The 18545-nt window shown below is 42.7% G+C and overlaps 1 protein-coding gene across 1 annotated transcript in view; it reads left to right on the top strand.

The window, feature by feature from the left end:
* Nucleotides 1-18545, top strand: part of PON1 (paraoxonase 1) — a 34973-nt gene that overhangs the window by 13088 nt on the left and 3340 nt on the right. The window contains exons 5-7 of the mRNA XM_042927581.1: nucleotides 2853-2979; nucleotides 6614-6814; nucleotides 7997-8078. Of these exons, the coding sequence (XP_042783515.1) occupies nucleotides 2853-2979; nucleotides 6614-6814; nucleotides 7997-8078 (410 nt within the window). The remainder of the gene's footprint in view (nucleotides 1-2852; nucleotides 2980-6613; nucleotides 6815-7996; nucleotides 8079-18545) is intronic.

Here is an 18545-nt window from a genome sequence, read left to right as displayed (position 1 = left end):
TTCTTTTTGATGCAGTTGGAGATAGGATTGTTTTATTTCTCTTTCTGATAGTTCTACTCAGCATATAGAAACGCAACAGATTTCTGTGTATTGAAGTTGTATCCTGCAAGTTCACTGAACTTGTTTAGTAGTTCCAACAGCAGGGAGTTTTAAAAAGCCTAGTGAAGGGGCGTCTGGGTGGCCCAGTTGGTTGGGCATCTGACTTCGGCTCAGGTCATGATCTTGTGGTTCGTGAGTTCGAGCCCCACATCGGGCTCTGTGCTGACGGCTCGGAGCCTGGAGCCTGCTTCGGATTCTGTGTCTCCCCCTCTCTCTGCCCTTCCCCTGCTCATGCTCTGTCTCTCTCTGTCTCTCAATAATAAATAAATGTTAAAAAAATTAAAAAATAAAAAGCCTAATGATCAGATCCCAGCCCCAATAATTCTGATTCAGTAGTCGGTTTGAAGAAGGCCTGGGTGGCAGTACTTGTTAAAAGTTCTCCAGGTGATAAAATATAAAGCTGGAGTGGAGAGCCACGTCTGTACTCATGGCCTCCATCTCCTCCGCAGACAGTCCCTCCTTCCATCTTGCTTTCAGACTTTCTCCACTGTGAGTGACTAAAACTGCTGCCCTAAAGTCACCAGCAATGTCCTTATTAACAAACTTTCTTTCTCCCAATTCTCCCTCCCTTCCTCCCTCCCTTCCTACCTTCCTTCCCTCCTTCCTTCCTCCACCTCATTTTATGCTGTTGACCACTTTCTCCTTCAAGTAAATTGCTCCTCCCTGATATTCCAATATACTTATCTATCTTAGTTCTAACCCCACTACAGTCTTTTCCCTGTTCATTGCTTCATCATTTATTTCAAAGTCTCTGAACATTCCCCAAAAGACTGATCTTTTGCCTCCTTTTATTTGCTCTATTTCAGAAAGTTCAGCCAAGTCACACCCCTTAACTGTCCCTGTTTTCCAAGAGAATACTGTTAATAGGGTATTTTTTTTTCTTTTTTCTTTTCTTTTTTTAGTCGGCTTTTCAGTTCCATTTCTGTAGCTTACTAGATTATTCTATTTGGGTTCCTCTCCTATAGCTTCTTTAAACTCAAAATGTTGAAAACTGATTTTTCATCCTTTTATCTTTTTTTCTTTACCTATGTACCCCATATGAAGTCTCTTCTTTTATATATACGTGTATAGTCCCCTTTCAGTGATCTCCCCACCCATTTATCAACATCATATTTTATTTTTAAAACATTTTTAACTACAAAGAAATCCACTGTTGGGTATGTGTACACTTTTAAAAATAGAAGGGAGTAATATTACACAAACCCTTCTATAAAGTGCTTTTGCATTTATCATTACGTTATGGACTCCCTTCTCTGATTTCTATGACAGTGCATTTAGAGCTCCTTTGCAATGGCTGTTTAGGATTCAGTTGCATGGGAGTGCTGTAATATTGTTCTTCTGTTGATGGATATTCAGTCTGTTCCTGCCTTTATGCTCATTGCAAACAATGCCAAAATAAACATTCTTGTATATATATCTTCTGTGAATATTTCCTTAGGAAAAATTCCTAGAGGTGGAATCTTCCGCACACAACACGAATCTGTGTTTCAGTCCTCACTTACATTTGATTTCTGACTCCCCCACTCCTCAGCCATCATCAGGGACTTTCGATGCTTCCTGTCAAATGTCCTCCTATCCTTTCTTGCCATTTCTTGTCTGTGCCACCCTTCTGGCCCGGTGCCGTCTCCCCACACACCTGGATTACTACTGTAACTTCAGGTCAAGCTACTCCTTGGCTCCAAGGCCCCAGTGACTAAGCCCTGCGTCCTTACCTTAAGATTGGTCTTGGCTAGCTACATCTATGGCTGCAGGCTTCCCACTCTTTCTTTCCCTCACTCTACTCCATCCAGAACCTTACTATTCAGTGAATGTGCCAAGGAAGCTCCTGCCTCAGGCTTTTTGCACACTCTCTTCCCTCGCCTGGAAATGCTCTTTCTTTACATACTCACATGGTTTGGTCTCCTATTATCATTTTGTTTTCTGCTTTAACATCACTTCTTCAGAACTTCCCTGACTCTCAGGAAGAAAACATCTCATTACCCTTCATTCGGTTGTCTGGTTTTAGTTTTCCCTTTGTAGCACTTAGCACCAGTTAAAATAAACACTTGTTTGTTGAATGGACAAACTATAAGGAGCCTTCTAGTTGACTTCTCTGTTTAAATCTCTTCAGTCCAACCCACTAAACTTTGTATTGTTTTTCCTTAAACACCAATTTGGTTACATCAAAGGTTTCCAAAGACGTGCCACTTCTAAAGGCAAAGACTGTAATAATCTAACTTCGCTCGCCAACACTAATCACACCTTCTTGACCACTTAGATTGGCCTCTTTTATGTCTTAAAGCCATACTGACTCACGGAAGCTGCTTCCCTTTGATAGCATCTCTCAGGTGTTCTTTTTATGGAATTGATCATTTTACACTGCAAATCGTACCTGAGCATATTGGTATTCTCCACATCTTTTATCTCTTTTATCTCAGCTCTGCATCTTGCTGAGACCATTTGCAATAGAAAGCTTAACAAGCTCTTTGGAGTTTTAGTGTCAAGATCTGTTCATTCTTAAGGTGAGGATTCCTCCCCCACCCCCACCCGTCCCTTGGAGTTTAGAGGTTTTTAGAGACTGTCACTACTTCTTCCTTTAGCCATTTTTCTTTGGAGCAATCACAAGTGCTTCTCTCTACAAGGAGATGAAAATATTCCATCTGCCTGACACCCTAAGTACTATTTGGGGGTGGGTTGAAATTGCTTTCTGGAGACAGGGCTGACAGCTGAGAGCTCAGTTAACGTTTCGAGTTTTGTTTTTCATCTCTTCCCAGATAATACCGTGTACCTGCTGGTGGTGAACCATCCGGATTTTAAGTCCACTGTTGAGTTGTTTAAATTTCAAGAAGAAGAAAAATCACTTTTGCATCTGAAAACCATCAGACACGAACTTCTGCCTAAGTACTGAGATACATCATATTTCTATTTTCCTTTCAAACCAGTGGATGGTTAATCTACCTTTAGTTTTTCCTTTTAGCCAGAGTGGGAGGGGGGAATAATGGCTAGTCGAATCTCCTTTCTAATGATCACAAACTCCTCCAAGTGTTCTTCTGTGGATACTTTTGAGGATTAAAACCCTTGACAGAAGACCTATTCTCTTCCTTTTTCATTTCCCAGGCTGCCCGGATGCTGACTAATGGCTCCCGGCCCAAAATGTCCATTTGAACTGTTATCAAGAAATAACTCTGATCTTCTCCAAAACCACACTTAATATTTCAAATCCAAACCGGTTTTACAGATGAATTCCACATCTTGAGCTTGCTTATTTATTCATTCATTTATTTTTGTATTAAAAAATAGAATCTTAGATGTTTCTATGAATTAGAAACATATACCCAAGGGAGATCTGAAATCTAGTGCCTCTAAGACCTTCCTGTACTGCCTCTACTGCAGTTTTTTGCACGTGATTTGTGTAAGAAATTTATCTGTGGTTAACAGCTCCAATCCTAGACTTTTTGATAATATAACACAAGGAAAAAGAAAGCACTCAGGGATCCCTGATCAACCCCACATAAAGTCAACTTCCTCACTTGCCTTAGGATTTGGTTTATGAGGTTAGTGATGGATTTGGGACAATAATCTGACGCTGTCTTCCCAAACAATCTTTATCCTTTAATCATTAAGATTTTCTAGAATCCCAGCCTTTATTTGAATAACTAACAGTCAGCATTAGCAAGATTTGTAAATCTAGATTTCTTTTAAACCTTGTGTTATTTACATGCAGGGGGCCTAGCAGAATGCTTAGCACATCACATCGTATGCACTCAGGGTTCCCAGTATCCCCTCCTCTTTTTTCTTACCTGGTGGTTTCAAAGACAGAGAAGTTCAAGTTGGAGAGAAATGGAGTTACTGGATGAAGGCCAATCTACTAATTAGTAGTTGAGTAGGTACTATATGGCTCAAACCTTCTGCATCCCTGGGATGGGTGAAAATTCAAAGAACAGCTTCTGGTGGGACAGTTCATTTATACATTCATTCAACAAATATATTGTGGAAAGAGAATGAGAATACTGAGTGTCTGGCAAATATGCCACATATTAAGATCTCAATTAGGAAAAAGTATACAGAATGGAGAAGCTGGGCTAATAATAATAATAATAATGGTAATAACAATGAGCTTTAACTATTAGTTAGGTGCTGCAATAACCAATTTAAACTGATGACTTTATTCTCTTTTACAAATGCCTTCTTAATTAAGTGCTATTATTATACCATTTGGGATTTAAAACAACAACAACAACTTTGAAGCTTGGATCATTTAACTTGCCCTAGATGATACTATCAGTAAAATGTGTATAGCTAGGACTTGAACCCTGGTAGCTTGAGACTGAAGCTGTTTCTCTGAGCCACTATGAAATAGTGAAACTTACTTTATTTGTTTCACAACTAATCTTGGAAATCTCAGATTTTCCCAGTCTCCCAGGGTTAGAGTATTTTTTCTGGGCCAACTGCAAAATTATTTGTCTTTGGCAATATAGAACCAAACCGAAAATAACCATAGTGCCACAATTAACCAAAATTCTGTTCTTTGAACCAAAGGACTAGCCATGTATATTTTCTGCTTTGTATTTGATGGTTGTTTATACTGCTATTTATAGCATCAATATTCCTGTTACCAATCTATTATGATTTAAGCATATTATTAACTATAACACAGTAGTCATTATTGGTGGTCTGCTATATGCCAGGCATAATGTCAAAGTCTTTGTACTCATTCTTTTATTTTATTTCCCTAACCTCTCAAGGTACAGAGAGGAAATGGAGGCTTGGAGTTTAGTCACATGCTATGGTCCCATATACATAACAAGCAACATCAGCATTCAAATGGGGTCTATAAGATTTCAAAGCTATGGGGCGACTGGGTGGTTCAGTTGGTTAATAATGCTTCGGACTTCAGCTCAGGTCATGATTTCACCTTCCTGGATTTGAGCCCCTCGTCAGGCTCTGTGCTGACAGCTCAGAGCCTGGAGCCTGCTTCAGAGTCTGTGTCTCCCTCTCTCTCTACCCCTCCCCAGCTTGTGCCCTGTTTCTTTCACTCAAAAATAAACATTAAAAAAAAAGATTTCAAAGCCATTACTCTGACACATCCATCTCTGCTCCTTTTTGTGAAAAACAGGCAAATGATTATAAAGTATACTCATTTTGGATATTTACTTTTAAAAAGGAGAGGGAGAAAAAGAGAGAGAGGAAAGAGGTTTATGCCTGGAGCCTGTATACACTAATCCTAAATTCCTAGACCTTTTTCCACCATTGACTGAGGGTTTAGTGAGTGGCAGGCTTTCCACAAAGCACACAACAGGCATTGTTGTGTCAAATTAAGATTCTGACCTTTAGTCTTAGACTAATGAGCTGTATGAATTTGGGAAAATTATTTAACCTCTCTTTACAGATGAGAAAACTGAGGCTCTGTATGCTTATCTAACTGGCCCAGGAGCCCAGAGCTGCGTCAGAGCTGATGTGCTGGCTATTACGCCCCTGCAATAGAGCGGAGATAATTCTCTCCCAGATAATAGCCCTGGGGAACTTCTGTCACCTCAATCAGCAAAGAATGACTCACTTAAGTGTTCACTGTTGTACCTATTAAAGCAGAAAAATGGACTCATGTATCTTAGATTTTCAGTAACAGAGAGAGAATCAAAATCAGAAAGAAAATATGCCATAGCGTGCTGTTTCTGAGCATTCTTGTTCATGGACATTTTACTCAGTTTACAATCATGAAACTTTAAGGCCGGAAGTGACCTTTTAAAGCTGATATATAGACCAGTCCATCTCATCCTTTTACAGATAAGGAAACTGAGGCCAGGGCTTCATGTGAAATCATTGATTTTGCCTAAATTGCACAGCTAATAGTAGCAAAACTTTAAAATGCAATTCTCAAGATTGCCCACTGGCAGTCCTCCCACTGTCTGATGATGTCTCAGATTGTTCTAGATGAGAGTGAGTTCTAGATGAACATAAATAAATTGTGCCCTGATAATGATTCTTGGCCTAATTTAATGTCTACTGAATTTAATGTATCTACACACACACACACACACACACACACACACACATCATAGCACTATTTTTAAGATACAATTAATATGATTTTTAAAAATATCTTTTTATTTATTTTTGAGACACACACACACACACAGAGCAGAGGAGAGGCAGAGAGAGAGGGAGACTAGAATCCAAAGCAGGCTCCAGGCTCCGAGCTGTCAGCACAGAGCCTGACACGGGGCTTGAACTCAAGAACTTGGAGATCATGACCTGAGCAGAAGTCAGATGATTAATCGATTGAGCCACCCAGCTGCCCCTAATAGGACTTTTATGTTACAATGCTAGAACAACTTTTTGGGGGTTTTTTTTAGAGTAATTGTTGTCTTCAGGTGGGACTAATGCCGTATTAATTCTGTGCAGTAATAGAGTGAAACTCCATCCCACATCTTGATTTTTAGGAACAGACATTAATGAATGCTAATCAATGCATAATCCTGTAATGTACAACACCTTTGCCTGTATATATCATATGTGTGTGTGTTTGAATTTGCAGTTTGAATGATATTGTTGCTGTGGGACCTGAGCACTTTTATGCCACAAATGATCACTATTTTGTTGACCACTACTTGAGGTCCTGGGAGCTCTATTTGGGTTTAGCGTGGTCCTATGTCGTTTACTATAGTCCAACTGAAGTTCAAGTGATGGCAGATGGATTTGACTTTGCCAATGGAATCAACATTTCACCTGATGGCAAGTATGTGAACTCTTTCAAATCTCAAACATTCCCCCAGATTCTTGTTAGGTATCTTTTGAACATATTCATTCTCTAAATAATGTGGCACATTTTAACATGTTATCCTGGTAAGAGGAAATTAGGAAGAACTTTAAAATGTCTTAATTTTTCAGGGGATAAAATTTATCAAACATATTTTCTATTTTGTGTAGGCATACTCTTTAAATTTGTTTCGTGTGGGTGGGGGAATCTATGCTAAACATTTAGTATTGCTAAATAGCTTTGCTTTGAGGGAAGATTTTTGAGTGCATTATAAGATGAACAGCATGCAGTTATATATCTCAATAGTGCTGGTTTTTGACAAGATAAAGAGGTTGCACCAAAATGTAAATCAAGAAACTGCTTTCTTAAGAAAGTGTTACTATGGGGGAAAAGTCTGCCCTTCCATCCCCTAAAAAATTTAAAAAGAGCTGTATATCCATCCATATATCCTTCCTCATCTTGTATCATCATGGATTTCAGAGGGTTAGTAACATAATTAAAGGAAACATCATGGACAGCTTTCAATGATTTATAGCACTTCCTGGTTTTCCAAAATAACAGATAATAAATCATTATTTCTCTTTTTGCTCTGGGACGCATTGACCACAGGTCTCTGTGATGAGTGTGGCATTGCACTGTGTGCAAAATACTAAATGAACAGGGTCAGGACCAGACTCAGGGGAAGAGGGGAGGAAGACTTCTCTCAGATCCAAGCCGAGCATCTTGTCTTCTCTCATGCTTTCTCTGGCCTAAAACAAGAGCCTGATGGTCAAGGGGCTTTCCTGCAGCCTGCCTGAGAGAACCCATTATCCTCTGAAATGCAGAATCTGGGGTTTGTCACTCTATTGACAAACTAAGAGAAGTAGTATAATACATTTTGCTCCCAGACATTAAGAGCTGGTACTAGGACCAAGTCTCTTCTCTTCTAGTCAGGGACAACTAAGTTCTTATCTTTAGAAATAACTTTTCAGAAATTAAAACTCTTTTGTCTACTATAAACTCATTGAGGTTTTTTTTTCAGAATTTGGTGTGCTTTGAGATGGGCCCTGTTTTCCGGTCTCTAAGCAAAGTTCTTTCTTAGGAAGAGTTATTACAACTTCACCGTAACCTTTTGAGTTGCATTACTTCAAGTGCTTTGATGTAGCTCTTTCTTCTTTGAAGGTATGTCTATATAGGTGAATTGCTGGCTCATAAGATTCATGTGTATGAAAAGCACGCTAATTGGACTCTAACTCCATTGAAGGTAAGATGTATTAACACTATAAGTTTGCAGAGTGATAATTAGATTCTAATTGATTTGTGAAATTAAAAGTGAGCAAAAAAGGATTGTCTAATTGGAGTGGGTGAGAACCAATTTTTCACTTCTCTATTAAGAGTCAACAGCACCGTGTGTGTTTGTTGTTCACTTTCATTTGGCGGCAGAGTGGGAAGCAGCAAACCAAACATCCACCTATGAAACTTTGATTCTTTCTGCCCTCGTGAATTTTCAGTTGGGCGTTGTATATATAGCTCAGTTCCCCTTCCCTTCCTCTCCTCCCTCCTTTCTTCCCTCCTCTTCTTCCTCCCCTTTCTCTCTCTCCCTTTTATTTTTTCCTCCTTGTTGATGGAACAGCAAAGAAATGGCCTCAACTGGTATTTCATATGACAGCACTCTCCACAATAATTATAAATAATATACATATAAAGCCCCATAAAATATAAAGTACTCCCAGTGACCACCACACGCCCCAGCAGTCCATCACTTTGCAACCTTTGTCTCAGTGCTTCCCCCTCTTGATCTCGAAGGTTCCTGAGCTCAGCAGGGGCCCTGCCTCAGGTGGGACACTTGTTCCCTCTGCTCAGAGGATCTTCTTCCAGATCTCTGTGGCTCTTTCATTCATATCCTTCCAGTTTTCACTAAAATGTCCCTTCAGCAAGGCATTCCCTGGTCACCTAATCTAAGCTTGCGACTCTGCTCGCCTTGCTACACACACACACCATTAGTTTGCAACCTCAGGGGCTTCCTGGTGCAACCCGAACCCACCTCGCTCTGCATGGAGGACAAGAAGAGACCAAGAAAGAGGCAGACCACTCCAGATCGGTTGATGGCAGGTTTAATAAACAAGGGAACTTATTTACTTGGCTTGTCTTAGGCAGCTGCAAGATGAGTTTCTCTCCACACTTGCCTGCCAGAATCTTAAAAGTTTATATAGAGGCCTTAATGGGGCTCAGTCACAGGTACCATCCAGATGGGCTCTGCAACACCTACCTCTGTCGAGGCTGTGCCCTTGGAATGGTTCCCACTGTGCAAACAGTGGGCAGAATGTACATTTCAAGGGCAGGGAAGAGGATGAGTAGCTTTCAATTGTCCAGGTCCAGCTTGAGGGTCAACCAGTGGTCATGTCCTCTCAATGACCTGCTCCAACACTCCATCCCTTGCGATAGCTCTTACAATCTCATCCACGCCCCTCTTTTGCAACGTGCCCAGGGCAGTCAGCAAGGGGTTTTGATAGCATGTGTGCAGCTTGTTTAGTGGCTATCTGGCTACACTGGAGGCAGATACTATAGCAACAATATCGGTACAGGCAAGAGTAAACACAAAGTAAGGCCATGATTCCCCAAATCAGTGGCGATTTCTTCCTCCAAGAGCCCCCAAATCTGAACCACTGATTTATTAAGTTCCCTGAGCTGAGGGTCAAATCAGTCAGGGTATTCATTTGTGTCCTTATGTGATTTAATAAAGATGACACATTAACAGACTCCTCAGGTATGGACACACAACATTCTGTTTGGATAATGGCAAAGAGGTGGTGATAGTGTTCGAGGCCATCCTATTTTGGATGACAGCTTTTATCATTAGAGACTTTCAATGTTCAGTACAGACAGGCTTTGTTATCATTTAAGGCTTGCTGGATGAATTTGGTAGGGGCTTTGATGTGTGCTCTAACACCTTCCGGGACAATGGAGGGAACAAAGCCAGTGGCCAGCTGATCATGCCAGTGGAAATAGAGTGTGCCCACCTGGCCTGGAGGGGAGGGAGCTTGGCAGTTGTTACGGTGGGGTGGACTCTCCCGCATGCCCAGGAAAAACACAGAGTGTAGGGGCCCAACCACATAGGTAGAAGCCATGACCAAAGATTGGGGCCACATGAGCACTGGGCCCGACTTGTGGCCACACAATCAGTACCTGGGCAGTGTGACCTGTCAGCACCAAAGTAGTTGCCATCCTTTAATATGATAGAATAATTATACGGTATGAACGATATCCATCCCATGGATACATTCCTGGTACAATTGGGTTGGTTCTGTTTAGAATGATTTTTCTGTTCCCAACATAGGGGTATCTGGGGGTTCCACTGTCTGTAGCCCTAGTAACCCACATAAACCCATCTCAAATCTGAGCATAGCCACCCCTAGCTCCAATGATGGTATTTCTAGGATTCTTCAGTCAGCAGTTTGATGGGGTGCCTGTGTAGTTTGACAGAAAAAGGATACCCATGCCCAGTGTTACTGATAGTGTGTGCCATAAGCTGGTTTTCTGGATTAGTATTGGTAATATCAGATGGATTGAAAGTACTACTCCTAACTTGCTGTTTCTTAATGTACTCCTTTAGGGCTTTTGGATCCCCTCCCCAGCATGGTGATACCTACTATGGCAATCCTGACCAGCAAGAGAAGGGCAGCTCTCCACATATCTGACAATTGAATTGATTTTTTTTTTTTGTCAGGCATATGAGTGGTCCACTGTAGAAAGGTATTTTCCTCGGGTGCCCATTCTGTGACTGGACACTACAGGAACAGCAGAAGTTTTCTGGCCGAAAAAAATAGACATTTAGTAGGAACTTACATGGAGATCGTCCCCTTCTTTAAGAATTACACTTGTGGCCTCATCCTTAGATGTTAATGTGGCTGCAGCTTTAGGCATTTGACCATGTGGTGTATACCATACATGTTGGCCAGGGAAGGCAGCACCATCAGGCATGAGGAGGTGGACTGGGAGCAGGATATGCCAGACTAGGACCCCTACCCTTTCCCCTCTTTCAGATACAGCGCATTTCAACAGGTCCAGCCTACAGCAGGACAGTGGGATCCAGTGCAGCCTGAGTAGTTCCCCTTCAAACATCCTATGCAAAGTAAGTCGCCCATCCTGGAGGGACATCTCATTGCAAATTCCAGTAGATAATGCTTTGCTCAGGCATGAAGGGGCTTGGTGTTTTCAGCGGCATAGTTCCTTGATCCATGGAGAGAGTGGGCACAATGGCTGCCTCTCATGACTTCTGGACCCTTTCAGTATTGGGTGCCTTGGTAGGGGTCCTTAGTCTGGCATCTGGAGAAACAGGGCCCTACTGGTCGACCATTCAAAGATATATAGTCCACCCGGCCAAGGTGGTTTTACTTGTTAGTAATTTCATTTGCTGCTTTAATATTCCATTTTTCCTTTCTACCACTCTTGCTATTTGTGGGTTATAGGGAAGATGGAACTTCCATTCAATGTTGTGTTATTTTGCCCAGTTTTGCACATGATGACTTTTGAAATGTGACCCCCAATCACTGTCTATTCAATGATGGTATTCATCCATATTACTCAGCTTCTCTAATCCCCTGATGGTGGTAGCCATGATGACGAGGGAAAGCTTGGTTTAGGCCAGATGTGGTGTCCACACAAACCAAGGCATATTTAGAACCGCACTCACAGGCAAAAGGCTAATGCAGTCCATCTGCCAATCCCAGCGGATGGCCTCAGACTTCTTTGGCAGTTGCCTTGGGTGCTGTTTAAAACATAAAGGGCATGCTGCTACTGGATTGACTAAGTCTCTGTATTTTGAGGGCAATGGAGCCTCCTTGGAGATATACCCTCCCACCAGGGCACTGGGATGGCTACTTTTTTAATGCACCCAATCTCTGTATCTACGAAAGTGTTAGTTGCTAGTGCTTATACCCAAGCCAGGACATCGGCTTCCTGATTGCCAAAGGGTTTCAGTCCCTTGTGAGCTGAGATGTGGAAGCCAGTGAGGACTGACTGTCTCAGGTTCTTGCAGGCAGGCTCAAATATTTTTCCATGTATCCTGACCCCACCAGGGCTTACTCGTGATTATTCACCTTTCGCTTTGCCATTGTCCAAGCCATAGGATTAATCCCTTTAGAACAGCCCAACTGTCAATGCAAAGGGTTAACGGTCAGGGCTCATGAGTCATCACCACACGGCCCCTTGTCGGGGCTGCGGTTTCTTTCCACTTCCATCCAGATGGTGTCAGTGTTGGGCTGAATAGAAACTGCAGCGCCCCTGGATGGATGCCCTTGACTAGATCCATCCCCCACTCCCTCTCTGCAGGCTGTTGGGGCTGCCACAGGAATGGGGCCTGGGAGGGGTGGTGCATCCTTAGGATCTACATAGTCTACAGGGCCCAGTAGTGCCCTCATTTCTAGAGACAGAGGGCTGGTGGACAGAGTGCTCCTCTGCGGCAGATAGGAATGCCACTTGGCCAACATGGGGGTTTGAGCCGTGGCAGCGATAAGTCAGTGGAACATATTCTCAATCCGCCCCTTGAAAGGAAGAAAAATTCTTACTTTGACATGCTCTTCCTTCCTGAGAGGCTCCACCTGGAGCAGCACTGTATACACTGCTGGGAACTGTTGCCCTATGGGGTATATGGAGTTTCTGTCCCCTTCCAGAGCTGGGCCCCAAATCCTCGGGGAACTCTGTCCTCCTGTGATCACCAGCCCAGTACCCACTTCATACCTTCTGGAGTCACAGACACATGTAACTCAAACGGTAGCCCCGCTTGGGAGATGCCCAGAGCTTTAATACCCTAAGCTTTCACTAGTACTTTTGTCTTCTCAAAGCTGACTTGTTGCCCTTATCCATGGACACACACATGTCCTTTTTTTTAATCAGTCCATACAAGGGACAGAGACACGGTGCCAGATGGGGAAAAAAAGTTCTCCCAAACCCCAAAATCCCCACAAAGGTTTGTACCTCTTTCAGGTTCTTAGGGATTGTTAAGCTTGCATCTTATCAATCACAGCTTCTGGAACATGTGTCTGCCTAACCAAATGACTCCCAAAAAGTTTATGGAAGTTCCTGGGCCTTGATTTTTTGTGGGTTCGTGACCCATTCTCTCTCTTGCAGCTGTTCCAAGAAAGCTTGGAGAATGTCCTGCAGCGTGTTCTTGGATGGTTTCTTCTATCTCCTTATGCTCTGGAGCAATTTATACTGTTTGACAGTTACCATTTTTCCCAAGGGTGACAGGCCTACTGGTTCCCAGTGGGTGTTTCCTTCCAACACTGGTTTGATTACTACAACCCAGGTCCGGACTTCACAGATAGAGGTTTGCAGTTTCACCTTGTAGGATGTCAATGCCCAATATGATCTCTGGTATTGGAGAGACAGAAACCTCATATTCTTGGAGTAGAGGGGAACACTAAATTTGTAGTGTCAAAAAACTTTCTTAACCATAACCATTTGTTCTGTGTAACCATTGATGATGCTGAAAACTTCTCAGGCTTACCAGGTATTAGAGTACATTTGGATCTAATATCCACCGGTTACTTCTGGAGGACCAGTGAGTAGTGTGTTCAGCTTGAGGCCTCTGATGGTCCCCAACTGCCCTCACTTCCAGGCAGTCCTGGCCCACATCTAGCCCTGGGGTACAGGAGGAACTCACCCCAAATAAGACTGTGTTCCCAAAGCTTCTGTTAGAGCAGGCAGGGAATCAGGGATGGGAAGGGGCAGACGGAGCAGGTCTGAATTGTTGTTCAGGTTTGATGGCTTTCCACAGGCCAATGAGTATAGTGCTGAGTTGTCAGTCCTTCCATTCATGTGGGGTCCCTGCAGCAATCTGGTTAAACCACATTTGCTTCCGGGTTATTTTTACTGGACCTTTACAGTCATTTGGGATAGCCTTTTGTTTTTATGGGTGACTTCTCTGTCTCAAGTCTTTCCCACAGCCATTCCTAGGATTTGTCAGTTTTCCCCAGATCAACAATGGATTGCCCAACATTATAAATGTCTTGTCTCACAACTGGGCTCAACATGGACATGAGTGTCCCATAACGGGTGTTGGGGGTGGACTGGAGTATCCTAGCTTTCATTCTTGCAGTGAATGTGGCCTAATCAGGGCCTTCAAACACAGAGGCGGAGATTGCCTGTCTCATTCCCAGTTCCCTAAGATTGTTGTTCCTCCTCTATAGATTTTCAGGAGTCCACATGCCCAGGTAGGTGCCCCTTATTGGGCCAAACCTCACTGCAAGCTACAATAGTCTAATCTGTAATGGAGTGAGTACTTTGAGCCTTTGAGCTCCTTCCAGGTGCTACTAGACAGCAGGGTATGTGCTGATATTGCTCATTTTCTCTGCTTCCTGCCCAGTCAGAGAAATGTCATCTCCCGCCCCTCCCACTCCCCACCCCCCCACCGCCTCCCTGTATCCCTTAGGTGCACTAACCATGTCAGGATACTTTTCCTGGCTCTTTGCTGGAACTTGGCAGCTGTATCAATAAGCTCACTGGGAGTACATTCTCTTCGTGAATCGTTTCGCTCAGTTGGAGGCTGCCCCACTAGCTGGGGTTGTCGTGGTGCTGTTGCTTTCCTTTGTTTTAGGGGTTGGACAGCACGGGGCATTTTGTTCGTTCCACTGTCAATCACCACAGCATCCTCCTCTTCACTATCCTCACTTTTCCAGGGGCTCCACCTCCTAGAGTCCCGATCACACTTTGTCACGGCACTTGCACCTTAATCCGCCGCAGCTTGCGCCCTCCTAGCTTTGCCAAGCGTCACTCAAGGTCTTCAAATGACCATCCTGCTCTCTCACCTTGTCTGCCAGCTCCAAAGCTACAGAGTAGGGGACACCCACGTGTCTTTCTCTGATCTCAACTCTTCTTCCGGCTTTCTTTTTTTTAAAATTAAATCCATTTATTTAAAAAACTTATTATTGATGTATTGTTGACATAACGACGTTATATTAGTTTCATGTGTACAATCTAGTGATTGAGAATTCTGCACATGACTCCATGCTCATCACAAATGTAGGCATCATCTGTCACCATACAATGGTATTACAGTATTATTGACTATATTTTTCATTTTTATGACTTATTGATTTTATACCTGAAGTTTGTACCGCTTAACCTTCTTCGCCTATTTTGCTGTCCACTCACCCCATTCTGCTCTGGCAACCACCAATTTGTTCTTTGTATTTATGAGTCTGTTTTTGCTGTTTCTTTGTTCGTTTGTTGTGTTTTTTTTAGATTTCACATGTAAGTGAAATTATGTGGTATTTGTCTTTCTCTGTTGGACTTATTTTACTTAGCATAAAATCCTCTAAGTTAATCCATGTTTTTGCCCAAATAGGGGGGCAAGGAGAGATAAAAGAAGAAGGCAGACAGACTGGCAGGTGGCAGGTTTAATAAACAAGGGAACTTACGTACGAGGCTTGTTTTGAACAGCCTTAGGACAAGTAGATCTCCACACCCATCCGCCAGAATCTTTAAAGTTTATATAGAGGCCTTAACTGGATTCAGCCACATACACTGTCCAGATGGTCTCAATAACACATTACTCTCTCAAGGCTATGTCCTTGGAACACTTCCCACTGTGGAAACAGTGGGCAGAATGTACATCCCAAGGACAGGGGAGGGGTTAAGGAGCCTCTGATTGCCTGGGCCCAGCTTGAGGATCAACTGGTGGTCACGTCCTCTTGATGACCTCCTCCAACACACACACACATACACACACACACACGTGCACACATACACACTTCTACTTCCTTTCTCCTTATAGCTTCATTTCCCCTTCAACATTTATTACTAATACTATATATTTAACTTATATTTTATAAGTGAATTACTCTATATTTTATTTATCTTCTCAACTGTCTGCCTCTTCTACTAGGGTGTAAGTTCCAGAAGGACAGGTAATTTTCTATTTGTTCCTGGAAGAGTTCACCAACACGTGGTAGGCATTCAACAAATATTTGTTCAATTAATATGATAGGGCTGGTACACTTCAGGGGTTTATCTTCTTCCCCTACCAATTATGATCTGGTCTGAAGTTTTGGGTGAAAAGAGGTAAAAACACAAAGGAGAGGAAAGAGAAAGTAACAGCAAAGTGGAGCATTAAAGAAGTAGTCCCTTGTCCCTTACAAAAAAGACATTTGTCTCTTGCCATAACCGCCCATGGCATAAAGCATTGTCACCATGCTTTGTGGAACTGTTCCTGTCAGTACATCCAAGGTACTGTCATGACAGGCTTTGCTCTGAGTAAATTACCTCAAAGCTTTATCAAATGGAGCATCATGTTAGACATTAAAAATCATTGGCATAGCCCATTTGGTATTAGCTGATGTAAAGTGGAATTTCATACACTCATACTGGCCGAGGGAATAAAAACAGATTGTGGTTATAACAGTAGGTACTTCTATAAATTGAAAGTTAAAGACTGTTATAAGACTAGAGCCCTATCTAGTATATATATTCAACACAGAATGATAAAGGCGCTCGTCCTGCAAAGGACGTATTTCAGGGTTGACACCCACTTTTGGCAATAGGTAATGCCTACCTCCTGACATTACAATTCAGTTGAGGCTCCCCCTGTGACTGTAATGTTATTCTTTCTTTTGAAGGATCATATTAATTCAGAGTGGGTAATTAATTAATACCTGGAGTGTCAAGAAATTTGATAAATGAAAGGAGACTGATCTTAAAATTCGTGATGAGCTGTGGGTGGTCTATGTCCTGTCAAAATGTGGGATAGACATACAATGGAATATTATTCAGCCTTGAAAAAGAGTACTAATATGTGTTCCAACATGGATGAACTTTGAAGACCTTATGCTAAGCGAAGTAAGCCTGACACAAAAGGACAAGTATTGTGTGATTTCACTTTTATGAGGTTCCTAGAATAGACCAATTCAAAGACAGAAAGTGGAATAGAGGTTATCAGGGGATGGTAGAGGGGGGAATAGGGCACTATCGGGTACAGAGTTTCTGTCTGGGATGATAGAGGTTTCTGGAAATGGATAGGGGTAATGGTTGCACAGCATTGTGAGGGCACTAATGCCACTGAGTTGTACCCTTTAAAATGGTTAAAATGACAAATTTCATGTTATGCATATTTTACCACAATAAAAATAATCTCAGGGCGCTTGGATGGCTCAGTCAGTTGAGTGTGACTCTTAATCTCAGCTCAGGTCTTGATCTCAGGGTAGTGAGTTCAAGCCCCATGTTGGGCTCCATGCTGGGCCTGGAGCCTACTTTAAAAAAAAAAAAAAAGGAATTATCTCCTCCTGCACAGAACGGAAAAAAAAGATTTCAAGACACAGCCGATGAATGGGTCCTACTTTGATGCATTCCAGTTCTCTAAAAATTGGGATGTTAACAGAGAACACAGTTTTTCCCAATGAGAATAATTTATTAAGTTTCCTTTATCAAGGAATGTCAAATTTTCCACGTGGCTTTGTGGAAGCATGAAATGTGTACATTGTGTGCACTGTAGTGAGTTAGTCTAGCTAGGAATTACAGATTTGCAAGGCAAGAGTTCATTGCTGGGCCCCAAAGGGTCTCCCTGCTGGAGCGTCAGCCCCCCCTTGGCAGGAGCCAGGCCTGCCACTTCCTGACGCATGCTCCAGGAGCTGAGCTTCTTGTAGAGCACATGGAGGGAGCTCAGTAACCGTGTGTCAAATGAACGGGGCCCCCAGGCTTTGGTGTCCTTCTCTTCTCTCACCTCCAGTTTACATCTCTGTAGGCTTTCGACTGCCATGGAATTCACCAGTTCAGCAGTTACCCCTCCCAAAGATAATAGCAGAGCCCTGAGACCAACATTTTCCTCATCTAACGAAATGACTGTATCAGCATAGAATGTCTGACACTGTGATAGATGGGGGTTTGGCGGTGGGGGGCAGAGAAGGCCCAGGGCTGATTTTGGCCAGAGGATGTTTGCTTGGCCGCCTCCTTTGGCCGACCTTGCTTGCCTCCAGGGTAGAAATGAATGATGGCTCTGCATGGAGACTCTGCTGTGACGCTGGAGCCCTCCAGTCCCTTCATGGGCATGTGGGGATAGCTGTCATTTTGAGGAGGAAGCACGGGGCAGGGCAGCGCTGGTTTGCCCTAACCGCCTGCCCACACTCTGGCCTTTGCAATGAGTCACCACCAGTTATTACACGGTCTCTGGGCGCTGAGGTATGCTGGCCTCTGTTTGAGGTACACGGTAGATATTACTTCTCCAACTGAGAGTTAGAGGTAAACAAATAGATGTGATTTCTCCCCAGTAGAAGGCAGCCAAGATGATGAATGGTGGAATTAAGAATCATTGGTATTATTTATGATCCTGGTACAAAGCCTCGACAGCAATCTGTGCAGTCATCACATGCTCGCAACTTATATTTAGAAAATAAACAGCAGAAGAGCAGGGAGTTGAATAACATCAGGAAACTAAAGAAGAAACTTTTTCCCAACTCCAAGGCAAAAATTAGACCCTGGGTGATCATTTCTCCTCTGGCTGCACAGCCTATGATTAGCCATTAAAGAAGAGCCTACATTTCATCGACGTGCTCCTCAAAAATGAATCTACATTTCCTGGTTGTTTTCTGAATGCTTGTAAAAATATCATTTGCACATGCCGTTTTAGGCTGCACTTAAAACTTTTTCTTCCTTTCAGTTTTAGGTTCATGCACAGATGTTAGTCCCAATGATTTCATCTGACTTCTAACAATCCTTCTTGGCTTTCTGCATCTTCCCC

Source organism: Panthera leo, chromosome A2, assembly GCF_018350215.1.
Source record: "Panthera leo isolate Ple1 chromosome A2, P.leo_Ple1_pat1.1, whole genome shotgun sequence".
NCBI classification, from domain to species: domain Eukaryota; kingdom Metazoa; phylum Chordata; class Mammalia; order Carnivora; family Felidae; genus Panthera; species Panthera leo.
Note: the sequence above shows the minus strand (reverse complement) of the source record. Positions and strands in the feature narration are given on the sequence as shown.